This window comes from Chaetodon trifascialis, chromosome 23 (genome assembly GCF_039877785.1).
Source record: "Chaetodon trifascialis isolate fChaTrf1 chromosome 23, fChaTrf1.hap1, whole genome shotgun sequence".
Lineage (NCBI taxonomy): Eukaryota > Metazoa > Chordata > Actinopteri > Chaetodontiformes > Chaetodontidae > Chaetodon > Chaetodon trifascialis.
Window position 1 is genome coordinate 2,825,961 of NC_092078.1, and position 22,976 is coordinate 2,848,936.

Sequence of the window (22,976 nt, forward strand, 5' to 3'; positions counted from 1 at the left end):
GATGGAAACATTAACATTTGTCGCCTTTTTTCCAAATATTACCTCAACGAAAATATCACCAGATTAATGAGGGAGTCTGTGGACAAGAAGATAAATAACAATGGATGAAAAGGTTAAAAGATGACTGTTAAGACAGAAGAAGTATGTTGTTATAAATACAAACCTACTTAACCTAAATTGATTCACATCACAGAATATTAATCGGAATAACTATTCCTATTAATTTCTTCAAAATAAAGTGGATAAATGCACAACATTGAAACACTACATCACAGGCAATGTTCCATCTATGAATCGATAAAGTGAGAATTTAATGATCATTTCAGCTATAGTGTGAGTAATAGTCAGTTTATTGTAATTCTCCGTTCCTGAATACAAATAAAAATGCTGTGTTTAAATACAAAAAAATGTTCGCCAGTTGTAGGTTTACGTAAACAAAATAAGAGTCTACTACAAAAAAATAAAAATAAAAATAAAAATAAAAATCGATATACTGTGAGTATTCATTCAAAGACCTCGATAAATTCAATCTCAAAAGGCTGCGCTTTTATTTTGAAGGGGGGACACTACAACCGGAAGTATTTACATTTCCGTGTGCGGCGTGTGGCGGCTGCTTCCTCACAACAGTGCAATGACAAGATTCAGCACATCGAAACTGCAAGACTGACGCAAATAACGAAAGGTATGCGACACAAATGTTGCAAAACCCGGAGCGAAACACTACGACCTTGTCGTCGCTTCACGTCGTGTTTGTTCACAATCCTCCGGAAGTTAGCTACTGCTAGCACGCGAGGCCAGTTTGGCTCGCGAGCAGTTTGTTTTCTACGTTAGAAATTAAACACAGGCTTTGACAACATTTCGAGGGTTCTGCGTTTGTTGTTTTAATCAAAAACCTGGATCTGGGAGCCAGTGACGGTTCAGTTCAGGCCCGTGGCTCCTCGGAAAGCTACGACCTGATAAACGTGCTAATTCTGGACTCAACCCTTCGCTCAAACAGTCGATAACGTACAAACAGTACGCCGGAACGAATGTTTGCGTTGCTAAAGCTAATCGTGTTGATGTGACGCAGGTGTAAAAAGTTTACAAATAACACCACATTTCTTCCTTGTCCCAGTCAAGAAGTGATTAGAGACATTAAGTATACTGTAAGTTATTTATATTTGTACATATATATATGGCCCTGTAAAACGTCATCATGTCACGTTTCTTGCTTAGTGACTGCAATATATCAGCAATTAATACTAATAATAGCAATATTATTTTAATCAGACTGTTTAATCAGAGGTCTTGGCTCAGTCCTGTGATAAGTTCATGCTAATGCCATGTTTTATAAATCTTTCATAATCTCGATGCTGACTTTGTACTTGTGTGCTTTTCCGTTCTTCCATCAGCACCTGATTGTGTGTTATGACTGCCATACTGCGGTTTTGACACTTTCAGCTGTCTATTATAAATTACAGTTTTGAAATGAGTGGAAGTGTTGAGGGGCAAAGTTGGGGTAAAGCAAGCAGCAACCTGAAAAACAAAGCCAGTGCAGAAGTGCCAAAAGCTTGTGTTCCTCCATCCCCATAGACCTCCATATTGAAAATGGCTGACTTTACAGCAGAAATAAACATGTTTACAGCCTGGTGCAAACAGTGGTTGTGGTCTTGAAAGCAATTATATCGTATAAATTATTTTAAGGCTTGAAGTTATGAATGATTTGGGGCAATGGCTGCTTTGCTTGACACTTAGCCACAGAAACCAGGCTTCATTCGGCTTCATTTGGCCCGCTGGCTGGGAGTTTGGTGGAGTCAGGCACTGCCAAGACTGTCACTGAGCTTCAAAATGAGTATTCAGAAGCCAGTGGGTGACGTCACAGAGACTACATCCATGTTTTATATATCAATGAATGAAAACTTAGCAGGCGTTTAGCAGTCCTGCATTAAAACAACACAAGGGGCCACATTGGGGCCAAGTTGTTTCAGGTACTGGATAAACTGAAGTATGATTCAGGAAGTCTGTTTGAACGACCATGTCGGATCCATGAGTTTGAAGGCTCGTAAGACTCGCTGAAAACAATGCACAGTGGTTTACACCCTCAGACAACTCTGAAACCATATGACAGCATGAATGGGAATGTGTATCTGCTTGTTCTTTACTTTGTTGTGCTGGATGGAGTTGTGTTGCCGTCTGACAAAAGTTGATCCTGAATCAACTGCATGTTTTTGTTGTTTTTTTCTGCTTTAGCACCTCCACCGCATCTAAAGACTTGCCTCGTTGAAATGAATGTGGGGTCTGCCAGTTGTTTGTTTGTTTTCACGGTGATTCAACTTGCTAAATGAATGTCAGGGTTGTTTTTCCTGCGATTTGTCACCTGAAGCACAGTATTCTAGGTGTTTGTCTTTCTGAATGAAGAGCTTTGCAAGAAATGGGTTTGTCCGTGTAAATGGGTGTAGGTGGACGGGCAGCGGCAGAAGTCCTGCAAAGTTTTTGATTGCAGTAGTCAGTGTGGGTAATCATTTTTGAAAAACACATGGTTCTTGGATCTTTTCGGGTTGTGAAGTTTTGGACATCTACAGCTGTTTCTGTGGCTTGCCTGTTGTTAGACAAGACTAACAACAAGCTAGCCACGGAAACATTCTGTAGCTTGTCTTTGCTAAATTAGCCTGATTTAGCTTGGTTTGGTTATACATCAACATTGCACAGAGGACTTGTTGTAGTGCTACTGTTACTGCTTATGTGTCAAGAAGGGATCGGGCAACCTCCACATTGCCTTTCAGCTGACTGGACATGGCTAATGGCTGCGTTGTGTTCCAATAGTAAAGTATCATCAACAACCAGCATAGCAAAAACAATTCAGCTTTAAGCAGTTGTATTAAATCAAGTAAGCAAACCAATATTGTGTGTGTGTGTGTGTGTGTGTGTGTGTGTGTGTGTGTGTGTGTGTGTGTGTGTGTGTGTGTGTGCGCACGTGTGTGTGTGCGCACGTGTGTGTGTCTGTGTGAGAAAGACTTGTCCCACAGTCCCAGTCTACTTGATAAAAGAGTCTGTTTTGTTTCCCCACAACTCCAAAACAGTTCAGATCACATCCAGTGTACAACCTCAAAAAGAAAGTCGTTAGTCAGGTTTGGAGCGACCAATGAAATAGAATGAAATAATATTGCCTGCTCCAGCCTTAACAGCAGTGACCTTGTTTTCTCTTCTCTTCTCTGTGCTTTGTTGCCTTTGCCTCCTCTGTTCTGTCTTGCTAGTGAAGACCAGGAAATGAAATGAATGTATATCGAACAGGAAGCACCAGAGAAACTCAAGACGTGGCCATCCAGATGATGGATACCCATTGAAGAAGCTGAAGTCCAGTCCCACTCAATAACTCCTTCCTTTGTTTTTTCATTTTGTAGCTTTTCATTGCCATCGGAGCGTTGTGCCGCTTCTCCTGCCCTAAGGCCTCTAACAAGCCCTCTACTTGGAGGGCTCCCAGGGAGTTCGCTCCTGATTGGCCAGCAGGCTTCCTCCTTGCAGCTGGCTCAACTGAAAACACAGCTAGCACTGACACAGATAAACAACGCTCTCGCCATTGGTAGCCGAGCTGCAACCTTTCCAACCAACTCCAACCCACCCGCACACTGCATACGTACAGCACCTCCCTCCCCCACTGCTGCAGCCATCAATCTCCTTAACCTTCTGAAGATCGCAAACACCATGTCCCATCCCCTGTATAACCCCTATGCCTCTGGGAGCCAAAGTTCTACCCAGAGGCAGTATGGACTCTCCAGTATATCAGCAGAGAGGGACCCTCGGAGATCAACTTCTCACCTTGGACCTGGGTCCAGCTTCAGTTCTTCTGGAGCCTCCTCTTCGATTCCTGGCAACTCTCGGGGAGTGCTCCCATCACTGATGTCACTGTCGACGAGCTTCAAACCTGAACAGAGTAGAGCCACAATGGATGAGAACATAGAGCGGTCGATTGACCTGCATATTGGCAAAGCCAGAGAAGAGGTGAGGCTTCATGGCAAATCAGTGCATCAGCCCATAGACCAGGGCACTCGTGTTACCACCACCCAAAGCGATGAGTTTCGCTCTTATGGCACAGGAATGGCCTCTTACCCTATGTCCTCAACCTCTGCCTCTCAAGGACGTAAACACTTGGACAAAGAAAGTAGCTCCTTAGACTGGTTGTCGAGCTACAAAAGCACTACACCTGATGACTCTAACTTTTATTCGTCATCTTCTTCATCTAACTATGCAAGCAGTGGTGACGGTAGGTTTAATGCCCCCAGTAAAAGAGACCATGAAATGCAGTCCATTCCAGGCTTAAGTGATTATGACTCGACAGTGCTGGACAGACCTGCAGCCTCTACAGAATCCAGTCGACCCAAGTACACCTCTGAATCAGCTGCTAGTATTCTTCTGCAGTTTGGACTTGAGAAAGAGGACTTGGAACATCTGATCTCCTATCCTGAAGACCAGATCACTCCTGCAAACTTGCCATTCATCTTGCGCCAAATCCGCATTCAGAAGACCAAGGGGGCTACAACTGCAGTTCAGTCAAAACCCTCCCCCAGACCCCAACCCACCAGAAACCAGGGTGGAATGGACAGTCACAGTTTCAGTAGTTCCAGAGGGGCAGGGATACGCCAGGAAAAAATGTCATCAGCTGTTCTCCCAAGTAAAGTGATTGACTATGGGCATACTGGCAAATATACTGGAGGAACAGGGGATGAGATTGGAAGGACCAGTGACAGTAGAGCTGACAGTGGTGGGAGTGGAAGTATGTTGCTGATGGACACTCATGATAGCAGCAGACACAGTCAAGAACTGCTGCAAAAAAATACAGCAATTGTAAAAAGCAGTGCCTTTGGTTCTTCACGTGAGCAGGCGAGTTCTGTTACAGGTCTCAGCTCTTCGTACAGTTCAGTACTGAACACTGGGACTCCCCCAACCCATAATCAGACCAAGCGATTACAGACCCAACCAAACCAGACTTCTCAAACAGCCGTCAGCCCTCTTTTACTGCCAAAGAAAGACACCGTTCTCAAGTCTAAAGCCTACAAACCTGTACCCTTGAAAGAACCAGAAGCCAGTCGCCAGATTAAAACTCAGTCACCTGGCACTGTGTTCTGTGGTGTGCATCCCAGTCGACCTAGCCTTGTGCTTATTGGCAGTAATGCTGCCACAGGCAGTAAGGATCAGACCAACACTCAAGGTAAAGGCTCAGCAGTTGCTCAGAAGAAGAAAATGGAGCAGCCAATGCAGCAGCAAATGCAGCAGCAGCCAAAGCAGGAGATGCACCAGATGCAGAAGCAAGCAGTATCACAGATGGGGCAAGCAATGTGGCCTCCAGTTTTTTCTGCAGCAAAACCTATTCCCCCTGCTCCTTTCATCCCCAGCATCGCTGGTGCCTCACGTGCCATTGGACGACCGGTATTTATCCCTGGTGATCCTCGCCCTATTGTTATTCCTCCAGCTCTACCTCCACCATTACCAGCCCTGATGACCTTCAATCACATGATGCCGCCATCTTCCAACTGGCAGCCTCCAGCAACAATGTCAGTCTCCAAGGGTCTGCCAACGGCTGCCATGATGCATGACTATGCAGCGGCCTCACCGAGAATCTTTCCACATACCTGTTCTCTGTGTAACAAAGAATGTACTCATATGAAGGTGAGTGGACGACTGTGCTCTGTTCGCACTCCCTTTAGGAAATTATGCATTGTTTATTTCAATTTGGAAAATGTTTGTTCTTTTTGATCAGAAAATCTCAATTAAGACTTGTTTCCTTTTTTTTTATTTTGTGGGGAAGTACTGAAGAGGTCTAAGGGTGATACTTTTAAGCCTATTGGAAAGGATTTGGCTGACTAGTAATTACTGTTAATGCAAGTCAGAAGCCTTGCACATTTACACTGTGTTCCATTTTGCAAAACCTAGCTTGGGTGGCAATCTGGGACAGATTGTTTAAAACTGTTAATTAATATTAATGTACATTTTGTGTCAAAATGTTTCAAGGATGTCATTCACAGCTAACTGTTTATCACTGTCGGTAGTTCTTGCTTACAGTGTGTGATACACGTGTGATTTGATTGACTCAAAACTGAAGGTAGAACTTTTTGTCTAGTTTCTGTACATGATTAAAATAATTGGTGTACAAGCACAGCTGCCAGATTTACGCTGATGGCTGTTACATAATTTGATATAAAACGATGAGATGCCATGAACTACATTTGAGACGAAACCAAGACGGAATCAAGAGCTCTGAAGACGTGACGAGCAAGTGTCTGAAAAACTAGTTCATCAGAGTATGGTGAAAAATGGCTGTTTTCCTTCTTGAATTATTCGAAACAGTTTGTACTGGATGTATATTTTATTTGTTCCCACTAGTGGAGATATTAGTAATGCATTTTGTTACTTTAATTCATTTCCTATGGGACAGCCGATGTCAGTTATTTTGTAATAATTATTGTTATGGAGCCAAGCTCCCCTTTTTTATTTATTTTCACGTATTTTTGTGTCCTTTTAAAGGAATTCCAATTACGACTGCAAATACGCTGAACGGGAAGCCAGCAGCACGTTTCATGAACAACACAATCAGCAGAGATTTTGTTTGACAATCTTTCATCATCTTCCTGCTTTTGGGACATTCACACATTTTGGCTAATTAAGAAAAGACCATCTTCCTCCTCCTTTTGCCAGTTTCCATCTTCCTTCATCTGATCAAGATGTCTTAGCTTCAGTGTTTTTGTCCTGACCCATATTTGTGACCTTTGCTGAGACAACCTTTGCCAAACCTGAGGGACCTGCATGAGACTGACGAGCCAGACATCGCATGATCAAGAACCCAAGAAGAAGAACCTTTTACTTTGGTTGTTTGTTACTGGGACGCCTGTGTTTGTTATATTTCATGATAAAGACTTGTTGTCCATGAACTCAAGTTGACTTTTAAGTCAGCTGTAATTATAGAGGAAATGATTTAATGTCCTTAATTTTGTCCATAATATTGTATTCATGTTTATTTTGTCATCGCTCTTTGGCTTGTACCAGAGTCAATTTAAGCACAACTTTTTATTCACTCTCAGCTCCTCATTTTGGCTCAGGGTTCCTATTTTTGGACGGTTGCCATTGGTTGAAGATTTCAAGAAACGAGAGGAATATATATTTTGGAGCTCTTTTAATATCAACTTGGACTTGACAGATTCAGAAGACCAACACAGAGACAAACTTTGGAGATTTAAGGAACTTTTTAAGGCTACTGTAATGTTGAATAAAATATGTCTGTGTTGTCAGACAACCACAAAAATGGCAGTTGAGATATTCAAGCTGAAAGCTGTTGTGATGACAAATGAGGCCTCTAAATGCTGTGTGTCTGTTGTTCTGACTACTAGGATTGGATCTCCCATCAGAACACCAGCCTTCACCTTCAGAACTGCAAACTCCTGCGAGCACGGTCAGTCTTTTCACTTTTCCCCTTTAAACATATTCTTAGTTTTTTTCTAAGCTGTGTTTTAATTTTATTTTACATTGTCCTTTTTCTTAAAGTTTTTGCGACATGTCCACCTGGGATGCACCAAAATACTGTGGAGGTTGTAATACTAAAATTCCAACCTCAGGACTGTTTGCCCATATTGAAAGCATCCCTTTGCTGTCACCTTGACAGCATAGTGGCACAGTCCACATAGCTCATTGTTACAGGCCTCTAAACCACCTGCATCAGTTAAAGTGTGTACCCTGAAGGGTCTCTCTTGAACCCTCATTGTTGGTTGGTTTGGGGAACTTGTGCTATACCTCATAAACCCTTTGGCAATGTGTTCTTCAAAGATGCCTCTTGTGGTTGTTACATAATTCCAGTCTTCAGAATCTTTGCATTTCCTCAATATCCTTTGACTTGAGAAGCATCACCCGAACACGACCCCTTTGACCACCTACCTCAATGCAGAAACCTTTGGCTTTTGTTGTCAAAATGTGGCCTCTTTGCTCTTTTAATAGGTTTGATTGATTGATTTTCTTTTTTTCCCACAGATACTCAGAATGGGATGGTGAGGTAGCACTTGGCCCAAGGTAAATTTCTTAGGCTGGCCAGACACTGCAATTTTGTTGCTCTGAAATAGTTTTAACTCACTAATAAGGAGTTAAGTAAATAGGTTTATTGGCTTTTATGCATGGCCTGAAGAAATCTGGCTCTGAAACTTGTCCAGGCAGACAAATTTGTAATCGGTCCAGATCTGTTAGTTTTCACACATGTAGCAAACACACCAGTTTGCCCTGCTGATACAGATTTTGCTTTTCTTTTCTTGTCCATTGCTCTCTTCAGCAAAGCAGTTGCTGCAGTTCCAGATGCCTCTCCCTCCACCTCTACAAAGACTTCCCAACATCGTCACCAGAAAACCAGGTATGGAAGCCGCTCCCGCTCCCGTTCCCGCTCCCGCTCCTCCAGCCCCCGTCACCACTGGAGCTCGGAGGGTAGAAGAAAGAAGCGCAGGAGCCACTCACGATCACCATACAGCTCCAGATACACTCACAGGTAGAATTTTAGCTTCTTTGGAATCATCACTAGATTTGAGAAATCTAGACTTGCAGTGATTTTTTTGATTGCCATTTTTTTAAATTCTCTTTGATTAAAGAGCTTTAAAATGGTTTCATCCATACTTTCTTCAGGTCCAGGTCCAGGTCCAGGTCCAGGTCTCGGTCTCGGTCTCGGTCTCGGTCTCGGTCTCGTTCTCGCTCTCGCTCTCCATGGTATGACCGCCCGACCTCCTCCCGCTATCGATCACGTTCAAGGAGCCCTGAGAGACGATCATCACCGAGGAGGAGAGACGAGAGGCGATCATCTCCGAGGAGGAGCCATGAGTGGCGATCGTCCACAGAAAGGTCATCCCCTCAACGAAAGAAGTCCAGCAGTTCAGAGAGACTGGTTAAGAAACTACTGGAAACATCAGGTGCGACATTTTAACACCTCTGAATCTAAAGTTTAGAGACTTATCCTGTTACTGAACATACCTGCACCTCTTATAGAGCCATACAAGTACAAGTGAATGCAAATACAAACATTTTGTCTACCTAAAAAGATTTTTCCTCAGTAGCATGAACATAATAATCATCATGTCAGTCGTCTTTACCAAATTGTTTTTCATGTTTAAAAGTTTCACTGATTTTTTGCTTTTTGAATATATATTGTCATTTTTATTGCGCTTTCCAGTGGTTCAGATACAAATGTTTTTTTTTTTTTTTCCAAAATATATTTATTGGGAAAACACAATACAATCCTTCGACAGAAATACAATTGACCTTTTCCTTTTTTTTTAAAACATAAATGCATATGTACACGTCAGATACAAATGTTGACTTACAAGCCAAGTAGAAAACATCTCCCAGAGAAAAGATGCTAACGAGCAAGAAAGCTGAGATCTCTTCACATTACGTGATGTAATTAAAAATAGAGACTCATGAGACTTTGCAACCACCAGAAGCTGCAGTTCAGCCTGACACTCTGCTTTGTCTTCGTCCCTCTAGCTGTCCAGTCTCTGTCAAAGCAGTCTGACCTGGAAGCCGTGGTTAAAAGTCTGGCTCCTGCCTTACTGGCCGAGCTTGCCAAGATGAAGTCCTCATCTTCAAAACGCTCCTCGTCTCATCCCTCTGCAGAAGGAAGCAGATCGTCTTCTCCTTCCTCGTTCTCCTCCTCCTCCTCCTCCTCCTCTACAGAGTCAACTTCGAAGCTCTCTAAAGTAAAGCCCATTGTGTGTGTGTGCGTGCGTGCGTGCGTGCGTGCGTGTGTAACAGTGTTTCAGGGATGTTTGCTACATTTTATCAAGACCAAACCTTTAATGATACTTTATTGCTACGTATAAGCAAAAAATAAGGTGGCCTAAAAGGACAGAAAGCTTTGTATCCGCTCTAATGTTGTGTTGTTCTCTCTCTTTGCTCAGTCTGGTAAAACTCCAACCATGGTGCGTCTGGAAGGGATTCAGAGTTCTCTCTCTCACAATGATGTGACCGCTGCTGTGGAGCACTTTGGAAAAACCAAGTCAGTTGTGCTGTATCGGTCCAAACTGCAGGTGTGTATAGACAGTGACGAGTGTGTTTGGTGTTTCTTCCACCCAGGGCTAAATTTGCTAATGCTTTGACATTTCATAATATGCAGAAAAAAGTGCTGTTATCAGACCCTGAAACCATCAGGCCCAGAAGTCTGTATCCAGGCCTGCTTAATTGCAGTTAATTTCATTATGGATTAATCTGCTGACTTGATTATTTTTGTAATTGTTTGGTTTGCAGAATGTCAGAAATGAGTGACTAATGGCCTTTGTGCTTTTTCGGCTTAAGGTTGGATGCCTCAGATCGCTCATTGTTTTCAGCTAATGAACCAAGAGACATTCAGTTTCTTACTGTAGATGAGACAAATATTCACAATTGAGAAGCTAAAACCACTGAGTCGTTGGCATTTTTGTGGTAATGATTGAAACACTTACTAGACTGTTGAAATTGTTGCTATTTAATGAATTGATGAAATGTTTCAGTGCTGGATATCCAAATCTGATTCCAAGAAAACTTTCCTGATGCTGTGTGAAACAGAAAAAAACAGAATTTAATAATTTGCTCATTTTTTTATGTAAACTGTTTTACCTCATCAGCTTCACCGATTTATATAAATATGATTTATGTAAAGATACAAATAATGTGTGTGCGTGCGTGTGTGCGCGCGTGTGGACATGTAGGCAATTGTGCGTTTTGAGGAAGAGGAAGATGCTCAGAAACTGAAGAGCATGAAGACCCTCGATGTGAAAGGAACAGAGATCCGTGTTGTCGGAGTAAAGGTGTGACGCTTTCTGTCTTTCTTTTTCTGTTTCTGTAAATATGCATTTGAATATTTGTCTGCTGTAATGTGGTCACATTGTCAGTAATCAGATTCTTCTAAAATAACAAATCTCAATTTGTTTGTTTACAGGAGACTGTTACAAAGCAGCAAAAGAAGCCTCCTGAGAAGTAAGACATGTTTCATATAGACCTCTTTGTCTCAGCGATGGAGGCTTGTATCTTGTTTTGGCAATGTATTAAGAGAAATATTATTTTCTCCTGTTTGACCCATGTGACTCTCTTTTGTTCACAGAGAACCTGACACATCCAGTGTCTCCAAACCACAAAATGCTCCAAAATCCCAAATCACTAAGGTTTCTAACATGACACATCTTAAAGAGTCTTTACCATCTGCAGCCAAAAAAGCTACAAAAGGCAAACTCACCAATCAGAAAGTTGCAGCTAAAGGCTCAGTTAAAGGCCCAACGACTGTCGCTAAATCAAAAGTGTTGGTTTCCAAAGCGAAAAACATCTCAACCAAGCAGGTAGCTAAAACAGTAAAAACGGGAAAGCTGCCTGTGAAGGGAACTATGAAAAAAGTCGTGGTAAAGCAAAAAGCATCCCCAGGATCCAAGTCCACAGCTGATGACTCTGAACAAAAAGCTGTAAGTGAAAAAACCAGTGTTAAAGAATCTGTGGTGGTGCTGAAAGAGACAGCCGAGGGTGACGAAACCGAAAAGGTGGCAGCGTCTGAAGCTCAGCATCAAGCTAAACCTGCTGAGGACGCTGAACCAATGGAGCTTGGGGAGGCAGGAGGTGAAGTGGCAGAGCCCATGGAAGATGGAAGCTGTGCTGAAGGTGAAGGCAAAAAACCAACAGCTACAGAGGCTGTGCCAGAAAATTCAGACAAACCCAAAGAGACTGGACCACCAGCCAGTACAGTGGAGACCAGATCAACAGAAGACTCCAGCAAAGCTTCACCACGGGTCCAGGAAAGCACCCTGTCAGAACCAGAGTCCACTGCACCAGGACCAGAGGCCAAGACAGAGGCTTCACAAACACAACAGCAAGCAGCTGTGGAGGCAAAGGTGGAGACAAGAACAATGCAAGAAGGTATGTTGAAGGTGAAGGTTGGGTCATGGAATTAAGAGTTGCTTTCTGGGGTTGACAGACATAGTGTGTAAATAGAGGGGAAAGGGGAGATGATGATCTTTTAAATCCTGCTGTTCATCTTGCAGATGCTGTGACTGCAGTGAGGACACAAACTGATGCAGCATCAGCAAACAATACATCTGTCACAATTAAACCCAACGGTGCAGCTGTCAGCAAGCAGCAACCAGCAGCATCCACACCATCCACGCCGTCCCGGGCTGCAGTGCCCGGTCCGACTATCGGGGAGACGGTAGAAAAACGCCTGCATCGAAGCAACATAAGTAAGAACAGTCTGTCTGTCACAAATGTCTGTATGTCATCATAATTTTACAGTCTTTCCTCCGTTTTAACATTTTCTTTGCCTCTTTCACAGTGTGCCTCAACATCAAAACTTGCTTCACACCGAAAGTAGGTTCCATGAAGTCACTTACATGAAGCATTACAAGATGCAAGAAGGGTCGAGATAAAGAGTATACAGGATACAGAATGAAAAAATAACCATGAATATGTCCATGATGTACAGATTATGACAATGCTAAGTGCCATAAAATTACTATTGCCAATATTCTTATGAAAAAAAATACATTGAGAAAACATTGAATTGCACTAGTCTATTATATGTACAATATGCATAATAAATAGTTTTCTTATTAAAATATGCAGCAAATTAAAAACTGCACCAGACGTAATGGATAATGTGAGCATATATTAGCATGGATAACAGCAGTGCAACAAACAGGTTTATGATCAGTCTCTCCTCATTGTTTCCCCGTCTCTCTCTCTCTTTCCGTCCTTAATGTTTCCAGTTTTTGCAGCTTGGTAAGAAGCTGTTGCTCATGACCGGACTGCCAAAGTATCACGATGGCTGTTACACAGAGGACGACATTGTCAAACTGCTCAGGCCATTAGGGTTTGAACACACAGACGACAGCATCTATGTTATTCCTCAGACGGGCATGGTAGGCTCCAGGTTATAGATCTGCTTTATGAGCTCCGTGTTTCTGCTGTTGCCTTTTAGTCTTTGATTAGAAGAACTGATTCTGTGATCTCTGTTCGATGTAGGTCCTAAGTACTATTAAATAAAGTAGTAATACATGTTTGTGTCTGGTTCTCCTCTCAGGCCTTCTTGGCGATGCCGACTTTGGAAAAGGTGCTCAGCTTATTGACAGTCACAAGAAGGAATGACATCTATTTCAAAGGGTCTAAACTCTTTTTCTTTGTGCTTGCCAACGGCGTGAAAATGACCCCGGTAAGCATACACATGACACTTTCCTCACTGATGGGTTTTTATTGATGTTCAGTAATGTTATGTAGAAAATATTTTTCAGTGAGTAAGGCGTATTGTGGAAAAGTATCTGCATTTTAACGCTGCGCACTTTGATGTTTCTGTTTCAGTTTGGATTTTATAAATCACTGATGAAGCTGATGAAGGCTGTAAGTAATGCACACACACTCACACACTATTAATTCCTTAGCATTCGTAAACTGCTTTAAATTTTGTCGACAAAGTAATCACCTCCATTTTCCAAAGGCTGGAGACTATCAACAGCGGTGTAAAACAGTGAAGGAGTACAGAAAACTTTTGTCCTCTTGTTGACGTTTTGGTTTGAATATTTACTTCCTGTTGTTGATGCAGCGTGTGCTTGATGATGGTGGGAAAACAGTCTTCATCAAGAACATTTCACCGAGTGAGGTCCGGGACCTCCGAGAAGCTTTGAGAAAGATCTGTTCTGTCAGGAACTTCCTGCCTCTCCTCAACAAGGTAGAAGCAAACACACATGTCTGTTGAAGTGTTTTTGGGTTTTTTTTTGGTCTTACCTGTCATATATGGCACCTAACCATATATGGTTGTGGGTTCTAGGTGTTTATAGAATTTGCGTTCGTTCGCGATGCCGATCGGCTCGGAGTTTGGTACAGTCTGCTGAAACAAGCCCCCGGACATGAAGTCAGCAGGCTGAAAATAGTCCAGAGGAGTTGCACATCGCTTCGTAAGTCTCTGTTTGAAAATGTTGTTGTTGTTTTTTTTCATATTAAAACCAAAATCCGTGAAGAGTTTCAGTCATTCAGGTCGTGGTTATCCAAGGATGGTTGAATCAAGGGCAACTGGACTTGGCTGTAGAAGCATCAGGTCGTTATTGAGGTCATTGATCCCACCTGGTTCATTCGGGCTCCTGACAGCTTTGAACTTACCCAACATCAAATCAGAGAAATCTGTATCAATGGAGCTTAAAAAACACAACTGCTGTGTGCCTCTGTTTCGTCGCTCTTGTATTTTTGCAGCGCCAAAACGTCCGGAGAAGGCTCTGCCAGACACGAAGGACATCCTTGCCGGGGCAACTATCCCTTCAGTAGAATTTGCCATCCCACAAGGCACCATGTCACCATTCTGGGTCACGCTGAGAAGGAGTCCGTTCCTGTTCCCCACCATGTGTCCTTGGTTCATCATCCCACGTAAGACAGACATGTTTTTCCAACATTATTCCCTCATGTCCCTCACGTGGGATTAGTAAAGTTTTATCTCTTATCATCATGACAAGTTTGAAACACTAAGGTGACTGTTTGCCTCTGTTCATTTTCAACTCCAAGAATACCAGACAGCCAGAGGGCGGAACGACATTAAGGTAAGTCCATCTCTCTCTGAAACCACTACACCAGTCACTAGGGTTATGACAGTCTGCTCTACAACCATTTCGTTGTGCTTGAAAGTTGCCCAGTTGCCCGTTGCTGATTTGCCGATCTTGTCCAATCGCTCAAACCTAATTCCCAACCTTAAAGGACTCTGATTGGGATGTCAGAAATTCCGCTCTGACATCAAAATGTAGCGTAAAGTTGAATCAGACTCGATGCATGAATTGGACTTGATCGTTGTCTTTTATAGATGGCCAAGCGTCATGGTTCCAGGTTTTCCACAATCATGCTGACCGGTTTGCCAGAGGGGAACTACGAGCATGAGGACGTGGCCAAGCTGGTCCGGTGTTATTTCCCCAGACAGAACGTTAACTCCCTGCACCACAACGTGGTGGTCTTGCCGCTGCAGAGGAGGGTAAGGAGTACAAGCTGAAGACCGTTACAGGCACGAATATGACTGAACTTGTTTTAGTTAAACTGACCTGCGATGGAGCTGCATTGCTTGAGTTCAATTTCTTTTCCTTTCCTTCCTCTCTTCACCTCCAGGCCTTTGTGTTTTTCACCAACTGGTCGACGTGCTGCAATTTTGTCCAAGAACACTTCACAGAGCCACTTTCCATCAAAGGCTCCAAGATCAGCGTCCACTTCGTCTTGCAACACATGAATCCTGGACCCAGTGAGGTATGGACGCTGGGACAAAGAATGTCGGTGTGGAACACAAATCGTTCGGATGTTTTTGATGACATTAATGACAGTTGCTTGTAATGTTTCTGCAGGAGATGATGTACAAGAGTCTGATGAGTTGGAGCAACGCTGTGAGTCATTAATCATTTCTGTAAGACAAGTTACATCAGATATTTTGAAATCTCTTGGCCTCAACGCCAACTATTATTGCTCTTCAGGGAGTTCCAGAGTCAAAGTCTCTGGAGGAGCGGTTGCTGTGTGTGGAGATTTCTGAGGCGTCTGTGGACATTGTCAGGGCCGTCATGAAAGCGGTGGCCTCTATCACAACCTTTGTCGGCTTCCTGCCGCTCGCCAACAGGGTACAAGAACACAAACACCCACACTGTTCACATTTAACTGTTCAAAGAACTGCCGCATGATACGTACCTGCCCGTTGCGTGGATGCCTATTGGTGCATCTGTGCATGTATCCATGCACGAATAGGCACAAAATGTATCCGATCACACTTTGAATGACAGCCCCCTCATTTGCACAGTAAAGTAGAACTGCATCAAGAAATGTAAACTGCAGATATGAGTTTTGACATATATGAAGGAGGAAAAATAATACATTAATAAAATGAATAAATCAATAGATATAATTGAAAATAAAACTGTAAAATGGCAAAGTAGCTGTCTTCTCGTCACGTCCTTCATCTGTCCCTCCTCTCTGTTGCTCTCACTCAGATATATGTTGAGATGGCCGACTCCAGCAATGTAAAGCAGGTGGTGGAGAAATACAACACTTTCTCTCCGGACTCTTTTAAAAAGTGTGAAATTTGGTAGGCAAATTAGTTTTATAATTGCATCTGTGTTTCTGCACACAGTTTTTATGAAAGCAGTTTTCCTCTGTATGTATGAATGTATTTTTTCATTTTTAATCCCCCGTCCTCAGACCCAAACTGACCCAATCTTTTTTCTTCTCCAGGACTAAAGTTAAGGGTTTTGAGAGGTGAGTGTGTTGCTTTGTAATTGACTCTTGTCTGGTTTTCTCAGATTTTATATTGAACATGCTTATATTAGGGATGCACTGATCTGCCTTTTTCACCTCCGATACCGATACTGATATCTGAGGTTTAGTAATCGGCCAATACAGATCTGATACCGACACAGAAAAACAGGCTGAATTAACTAACAAATGGTATTTCTTATTGTGTGGAAAAGACTGGGATCATTCTTTTGTGCATCAGACTTGACTTAAATATTTCGAAGAAAAAACAGTGGCGCGTTATCCTGCTAATTTCTCTGCATGAGAAATACAAGATATGCCATGTGAGCATGTGAACGGGTTGAAATGCGTGTCTCACGCCCAATGGGTGAGGCTTGAGAGCTTTGTGGTCGTGTTATAACTTGACGTTTTACCACCGCCCCCTGAACATTTACTGTGCAGGTATTGCAAGTAGCCGTCGAGTTTGTAGGCAGAGGTAGTTTGAAAAAGTTCCAGATAGCCGATCCTTTCGCTCGCTTCATTTTGAAAACAACGTGGTTCACATCATGTGTGCTTCAGCACTGCGTGTTGCTTGTGCATGATGCCCTTCACAGCGCCTGTAGTATAGCTTTAGACTGAATAGATCGGCGCCTATGTATCTGGCCCTATGTCACCGATACTGGATCGAGAATTTTCTTCAATATCAGGACCAATACCGATACTGATATCGATACCAATATCTGATCGGTGCATCCCTAGCTTATATATTGTTATACCATGTTATATATGATCTACGTGATAATATATATAGTTTTTAATGTATATTTAAATTATATATTACCATAGAGATAATCATTAGTTGCAGCCCAAGATTAGTTAGTTGAGATTTTGACATAAAAACGCTGAACAGTTCACTCAGAGACACTGGATGACAACTTCAAAATTTCTTATTTCTGTACCGAAGTGCTGTATTTGTGAGAACAACCTCATTTGCAAATGACAGTCCTTTTCTGTTTTTAATTTAGTTTGAAGAGCCTAAAACAGCGTCTACAAGATGCATGTGAGGTCACAATAAACTTCAAGCCGAACACCACCAGTGTTGACGCTGTGAAATGTCAAACCCAGCCTCCACCACCTGATCTTTTGGACAATGGGTCACAACCTGCTGCAGTAAATCATTCGGTGAACAATTTATCTAATTGCTGTGTTGATACTGATTGATAAGCTGAGTCATTGTTTCAGTGATTAATTCCTTCTCTGTCCTACAACCAGGGTCCAGATGATTTTACAGTCGACACTGTTCCTTCAGATGCCTGTTTGTTTGATGAGCATAATTTCAGCATGGATGACTTTGTCACTGTTGATGAGGTTGGTGAGGACGGGGAAGATGCAAGCCGTGAGCCACATGGCTCCTCCAGAACAAGACGAGAGAGACAAAACTTGGGCGTGTCGTCTGGTGGCAAACAGACGTCTGCAAGGTCTTCGAAAGACTTGAAGAATGCAGCAGCTTCTTCATTGTCCTCATCCAAGTCGACTAAAGGTTCAAGCTCTGTGTCACTGACAAAGTCCATGGACACTTCTGAGCCCTCATCCTCTGCCAAGCCGTCCTCTTCTTCTCCACCATCTGCAGAAACAACCTCCCTTCCTGACACAACACAAACACAACAGAGCAAGACAAAATCTCCATCCAAAGCATCAAACACTGCATCCTCTGGTCGTAGTACCCTCTCGTCATCTACTACATGTGAAAGGGAAAAGATAACATCAGCAGCGGCTGTCGAGGCATCAACAGAAACTCATCTGGAGCCACTTAGAGAAGAAGTAAAAGCCACAGAGGGCGCAGTGGCAAAGTCTGACCACAAAGTGTCAGCAGAGAGCAATGCTGCAGAGACTCTTCAGGCAGAGACCAAAATGGGAACAGAGATGCATCCACCTCCACCGGGACATGGAGAAGAGCTGAGCCAGGGCCAGAGTCAGGAGATTGATTTGAACGTCAGCACAATCACAGACCAGAAGAAAAGCGAAGAGGATGTTGACAAACACACAGAGGAGGAGGAGGATGGTGAAACTTACCAAATCCTCGACTCATTTGATGATCAAACAGATGAACAGATGGAGGGCAGCTCTGAAACCCAGCGAACTGGACCCGAGGAAGGTCAGACTCTGCATGAGGAAAGCTATCAGGACCTGGACAGTGCAGACAACAAAGGCAACGCCCACCCAGAGGAGGACAGTGACATGGAAGTGGATGGTTCTTTCCAAGTGTTAGACAGTGTTGCTGAAAACCAAGAAGCTTCAAGTCAAGAGGACAGTTGCATTGTCCAAGATGAGAGGTCCACAGCAAAGCAAGTGTCTGAGGAAGATGCAACTCCGGTAGATGACAAATCTGATGCTAAATTTGGAGTTAAAGATGCAATGGACAAAGATCAAGAGACAAATAACAAAGATAATTTCCAAGTGTTAGATAAAGGTAGCACACAAGCTCCAAGGGTCAAGGGAGATGGGAAGAAGAAAAGTCAAAAAGAAGAAGAGGACAAAGGAAAAGCTGAATCCTGCAAAGCCTCCAAAGATGAGAAAAATGTTGATGACCAAGTCCGAGATGAAGACCAGCCTCAGAACAGGACCGAGAAAGGGGAGGTGACTGCCAGAAAAGATGAAGGACCATCAAAGAGGAGTGGGGCCACTACCACAGAATCCAAAGGTGAAGAGAAAGAGAAATCACCAAAGAAAGAGGACAGGACAGTTAAAAAATATCAGACACGGAAGAAGATGGACACCACTGCAGAGGTCTCTAAAAAAGACAAAGACACTGAAGAGGCCACTGAGGAGGTGGTGTACAAGATAGTAGATTCTGTGGGAGACGAACTGGTTCAAGATGGTACCACCACAGAAAGGTCTGGTCGAAGAAGGAGTGCAAGAGGAAAGAAAGAGGATAAGATTGACTCTGTCAAGGACGAGGCTGCAGATGATGAACCAACAGTCCCAACAAAATCTACCAGAGGAAGAAGGGAAAGAACAAGTAAGAAAGACACTTTAACTGAGGAAACAACAACAGACGACACGCCAACAAGAAGGAGGCCCACTCCTGCCAGAGAGTCGCAAGAAGGAAACAGGGAAAAAACACTGAAGAAAGAGGAGAAAGCCCCTTCAAAACACAGCACACCAACAAAGAAGAGTGACATTGTCGTAAAGGAGGAGGATGCTACCAATGAAACATTGGACTCTGTGGAGGACAAGGTTGTTAAGGAAGATCGACCCACTCCAGCACGAAAAAGGGGAAGACCAAGGAAAGAGGTTAAAACAACTAAAAGAGACACTGGGACATTGAAGAAGGCAGACAAAGAGGCATCTGAAACAGTAGCTGATGAAGAGGAGGTGACATATCAGATCCTTGATTCTGTGGAGGACGAGACGGTTGACCATCAGCACCCCACAGGACAGTCTGAGAGTTCAAGAAGAGAGAATGTTTCTCAAAATGATGACAAGCAAACCAAGAACATTGCATCTCTCTCAGGATCAACTAAAAATGAAGACGAGGAGGAAGAGCCCACGTATCAGATCGTAGATTCTCTGGAAGATGATCAAGACGAGCTGACGTCCACAGAGGTGTCTGATAGAGGGAGGAAGGAAAAACGAAACGAAACTCCTACAAAAGAAGAGGCGTCAGCTGAAAAAGGAGAAACACCAACATGTGGTAGCAAAGCTGTGGAAGAGTCTGAAAAAATGGTCGTCCAGGAGGAGAGTCTGTATCAGATAGTGGATGATTTGGAGGAAGCACCTGATGACCCATCTGCTGCAGAAGAGTCTGGTAGAAGAAATAAGGACAGAACGTCCCCAACAGACATTGAGAAAGAGGACAAGTCAACAACCAAGTCCCAAAGGGAGACTGTGACAACGGAAGAGGAAAATAAACAAAAATCGCATGAGAAAAACGACTCAACGAGCTCTTTGGTGAAGCTGGATGAAGTGAGCGAGGAGGAGGAGGATTACCCTGAGGACACGGCTGAGGAGGAAGGACTGAGGAAGAGGCAAGCCACCCCAAAAAAGAAGCAGTTGTCCAAGGATCAAGACACAAGGAGGATCAGGGAGGGAGAAGAGAGGAAGCAAAGGAGCCGGAGAAGCAGCAGAGGAGGTGACAGGGCAGGGACGAGGAAGGCGAAGGAGAGAGGGAGGGAGAGAGAGGAGAAGGTGGAGGTAGACAGCTCAGAGCTGGTGACTCTGGATGAGGTGGGAGCAGATGAAGCCAGAGAGGAAGGAGCGCAGGAGAGCCGAGACTGGGATGGGGAGATCACCGAGGGAGAGCTGCAGGCACTCGTCACTCTGGATGAGTTCGTAGAAGAAGAGGAGGATGGAAAGGTAGAGGGAGGCGAGCAGGAGACCCGCCCACTCAGCCAGGAGGACGAATCAGTGGACTCCTTAAACCCAGAGGTAAAGAGTACGATTGAAATACAAGTGTTAGATTACCGTGAACCAAAAAATTAGACAACACAAATACAGAAACGCTGACGGTAAAGATGTCGTGTCTGTTTTCAGACTTTGGTGACTTTAGATGAAGCAGCCGGTGATGAGGAAGAGAAGCCGGACGAAGAGCAAGCTGAGAAAACATCAAGCTCTGCCAAACGCAAACACATTGACACAGGTGTGATTTCAAACCAGTCAACGCTTTTCTCGACAGATATTTTGTGTTGTGAAAGCAGGAAAATCAAAGGATTGAATGATGATGTGACGAATGGCTCAAACCATAAACAGATTGTTGTTTCCTTCTCCAGCTGTGAGTAAACTGAGGAGGGAGCTCGTCGGACCTGAAGCAAAGAGATCTCGTTCTCAGTCTCCTTGTGTCACCACTGACTTGAAATTGCCGGCATTCAAACCCAACACCCCCCTCGGTGAGACACACACACACTAACACACTCTAATTTCATTAGAAACCGACAGGAGACCTAAATGTTCTTGTTTCAATGTCTCCCTCTGCAGGTCAGGAGTTTGTCGTCCCCAAATCAGGATATTTCTGTAACCTCTGCTCTGTCTTCTACCTGAGCGAGAGCGCCGCCAAGGACGTCCACTGCAGCGGCCAGAGACACTACGACAACCTGCAGGTACACACAGACACACGCACAAAAACACACACCGAAACACACACTTGGCCTCACGTTGTTTGTGTTCTCCCCTTTCTTTCTTCAGAAACATTACCGGAAGCTTCAGCAGAAACCAGCAAGAAGTTCAACACAGAGTGCTCACGGCTCCGTTTCTGATTGATCCGGTGTTCAACTAATTATTTATTGATTGATTGATGGATTTGTCAAAAATGTGACAAATTAAAGCTGGACAAGGAAAAAGTCTTCAACTGATCGGAGTGTACACTCAGCAATGTTGGTCAGGGTGGTTTAGAAGATCATCTAACCGCTGCACCTTTGTTCGTGTAAATACTGTAAATTATACCTCGTCCATAATACTGAAGATGTATTTTCCATTCAGACGCGTTGGGATTCAAACTCCCTTCAGCTCGACGGTGTTGGTGCCTCGTCTGCACACAGTTGCACAGATCTGTGGCATCAGTCATGTTTTGGAAGAACTGGAGGCAGTTTATCTTTAAATGGTGCAACATGACCTCATTTACTCATCAATTAATAACTCCAGTATTTTTGAGATGATTCTATTTGTTACTTCTTGCAAAAGAGTAGAATGTAAATGTGTCTTTTTATTTTCATTCCAGTGGAAATGCTGGAAATTTGTAAAAGTCATTGTAATATGATGAATAAGTCACTTTACTGAGGAGATGAAAACATGAGTGTGTCACATTTCCACGTAGTGGATATGTCGATATGTTCATGCTGTTTTCTAAAACGTTCTGTTCTCAAGAATTCAAGAAAATATTATGTGAAAAATAAAAAACAAAAGAAAGACTGTCACACGTCCTGAGAGTTATCTGAATTCTTTTCCATCATCTTGTCTTTGAAGTGATTTCACGGCACCTGACTGGAGAACCAGTTGCTTCTCTCGATGCATCCAACTCAACGTTTTCTTTTGCTGATTTTCTTATGACTTTGGTTGAAAAACTTGATGTGCAGAACAGTTAACGTTCCTGTACAAGCAGCCTAAAATGCCAATCCGAGGCCGACCCAAAGTCACCAAATTTGACATTTGTGGTGTTTTTCAAAACAAAGCCATTTTCTGTATTTACCTCGAGAAATATATTATGTAGGCAATTACTCTTGTTCAACTTGTTCAATCTGTGGGAGCTTTTCTGGTAAAATTTAAAATAAAGAATCAGACCTTGTCAGGACCAGTAGTTCTTATGTGGATCAGAGCCCAGACCTACTTCAACAAAACATCACTGAGGTCCTGCTGACTCAGAGGTTTGAGTTACTCATGACTTGGTTATGGTTAAAGGTTAGGGTCAGCCTGTCCACAGTCGAACTCTGTATAATATCTGAACAAGGACAGTGTGCAAAACAGGGAGAAAGAGACTGAGCATGAGATGTTGTTGGTGTTGGAACTTTTTTGGAATCACAGTTAAGACAAAGCTGAACAAGTCGAAGGTGTTTTATTTTGTGTAGCATGAAATAAATTATTTAAACTATTAAAGTGAACTTAATGACTGAGAATGAAGCTCATTAATTAAATATTTTCTAGATGGAAGTTGAAGTCTTGAAGTTACACTGTGCAAGTCACAAGCCACAAGCCACAAATTCTTCTTTGACCTTGTTGCCCTTCCTCCGTCTCGTGGTGTATTCAGTGTTTTGTGTGTTCATGTTGGATTCATTAGACTCACAGACTGACGTTTT

The 22,976-nt window shown here is 43.1% G+C and overlaps 2 protein-coding genes across 2 annotated transcripts in view; one reads left to right on the forward strand and one right to left on the reverse strand.

The window, feature by feature from the left end:
• The window catches only part of stk26 (serine/threonine protein kinase 26), a 378,991-nt gene that overhangs the window by 58,708 nt on the left and 297,307 nt on the right, over nucleotides 1-22,976 (reverse strand). The window lies entirely within an intron of this gene.
• On the forward strand, nucleotides 2,976-22,470 carry LOC139351754 (uncharacterized). The gene is made up of 30 exons (XM_070993758.1): nucleotides 2,976-5,643; nucleotides 7,359-7,420; nucleotides 7,993-8,031; nucleotides 8,285-8,433; nucleotides 9,484-9,695; nucleotides 9,897-10,025; nucleotides 10,683-10,781; nucleotides 10,913-10,950; nucleotides 11,075-11,874; nucleotides 12,000-12,194; nucleotides 12,287-12,321; nucleotides 12,720-12,872; nucleotides 13,034-13,162; nucleotides 13,309-13,347; nucleotides 13,550-13,675; nucleotides 13,775-13,901; nucleotides 14,194-14,364; nucleotides 14,500-14,534; nucleotides 14,792-14,956; nucleotides 15,088-15,222; nucleotides 15,318-15,356; nucleotides 15,444-15,584; nucleotides 15,951-16,045; nucleotides 16,192-16,215; nucleotides 17,217-17,373; nucleotides 17,464-20,619; nucleotides 20,725-20,830; nucleotides 20,961-21,077; nucleotides 21,166-21,287; nucleotides 21,373-22,470. Exons 1-30 carry the CDS (start codon nucleotides 3,682-3,684, stop codon nucleotides 21,445-21,447), a joined length of 8,832 nt encoding a protein of 2,943 aa, XP_070849859.1. The 5' UTR covers nucleotides 2,976-3,681; the 3' UTR covers nucleotides 21,448-22,470.

What these genes read in the sequence shown, in the direction of transcription:
- LOC139351754 (XM_070993758.1), top strand. Translation starts at nt 3,682, where the DNA reads ATGTCCCATCCCCTGTATAACCCCTATGCCTCTGGGAGCCAAAGTTCT. An exon ending in CAAAAGAAGCCTCCTGAGAA is followed by an intron (nt 10,951 to 11,074) that starts GTAAGACATGTT and finishes TTTTGTTCACAG; the next exon opens with AGAACCTGACACATCCAGTG. An exon ending in TCTTGCCGCTGCAGAGGAGG is followed by an intron (nt 14,957 to 15,087) that starts GTAAGGAGTACA and finishes CTTCACCTCCAG; the next exon opens with GCCTTTGTGTTTTTCACCAA.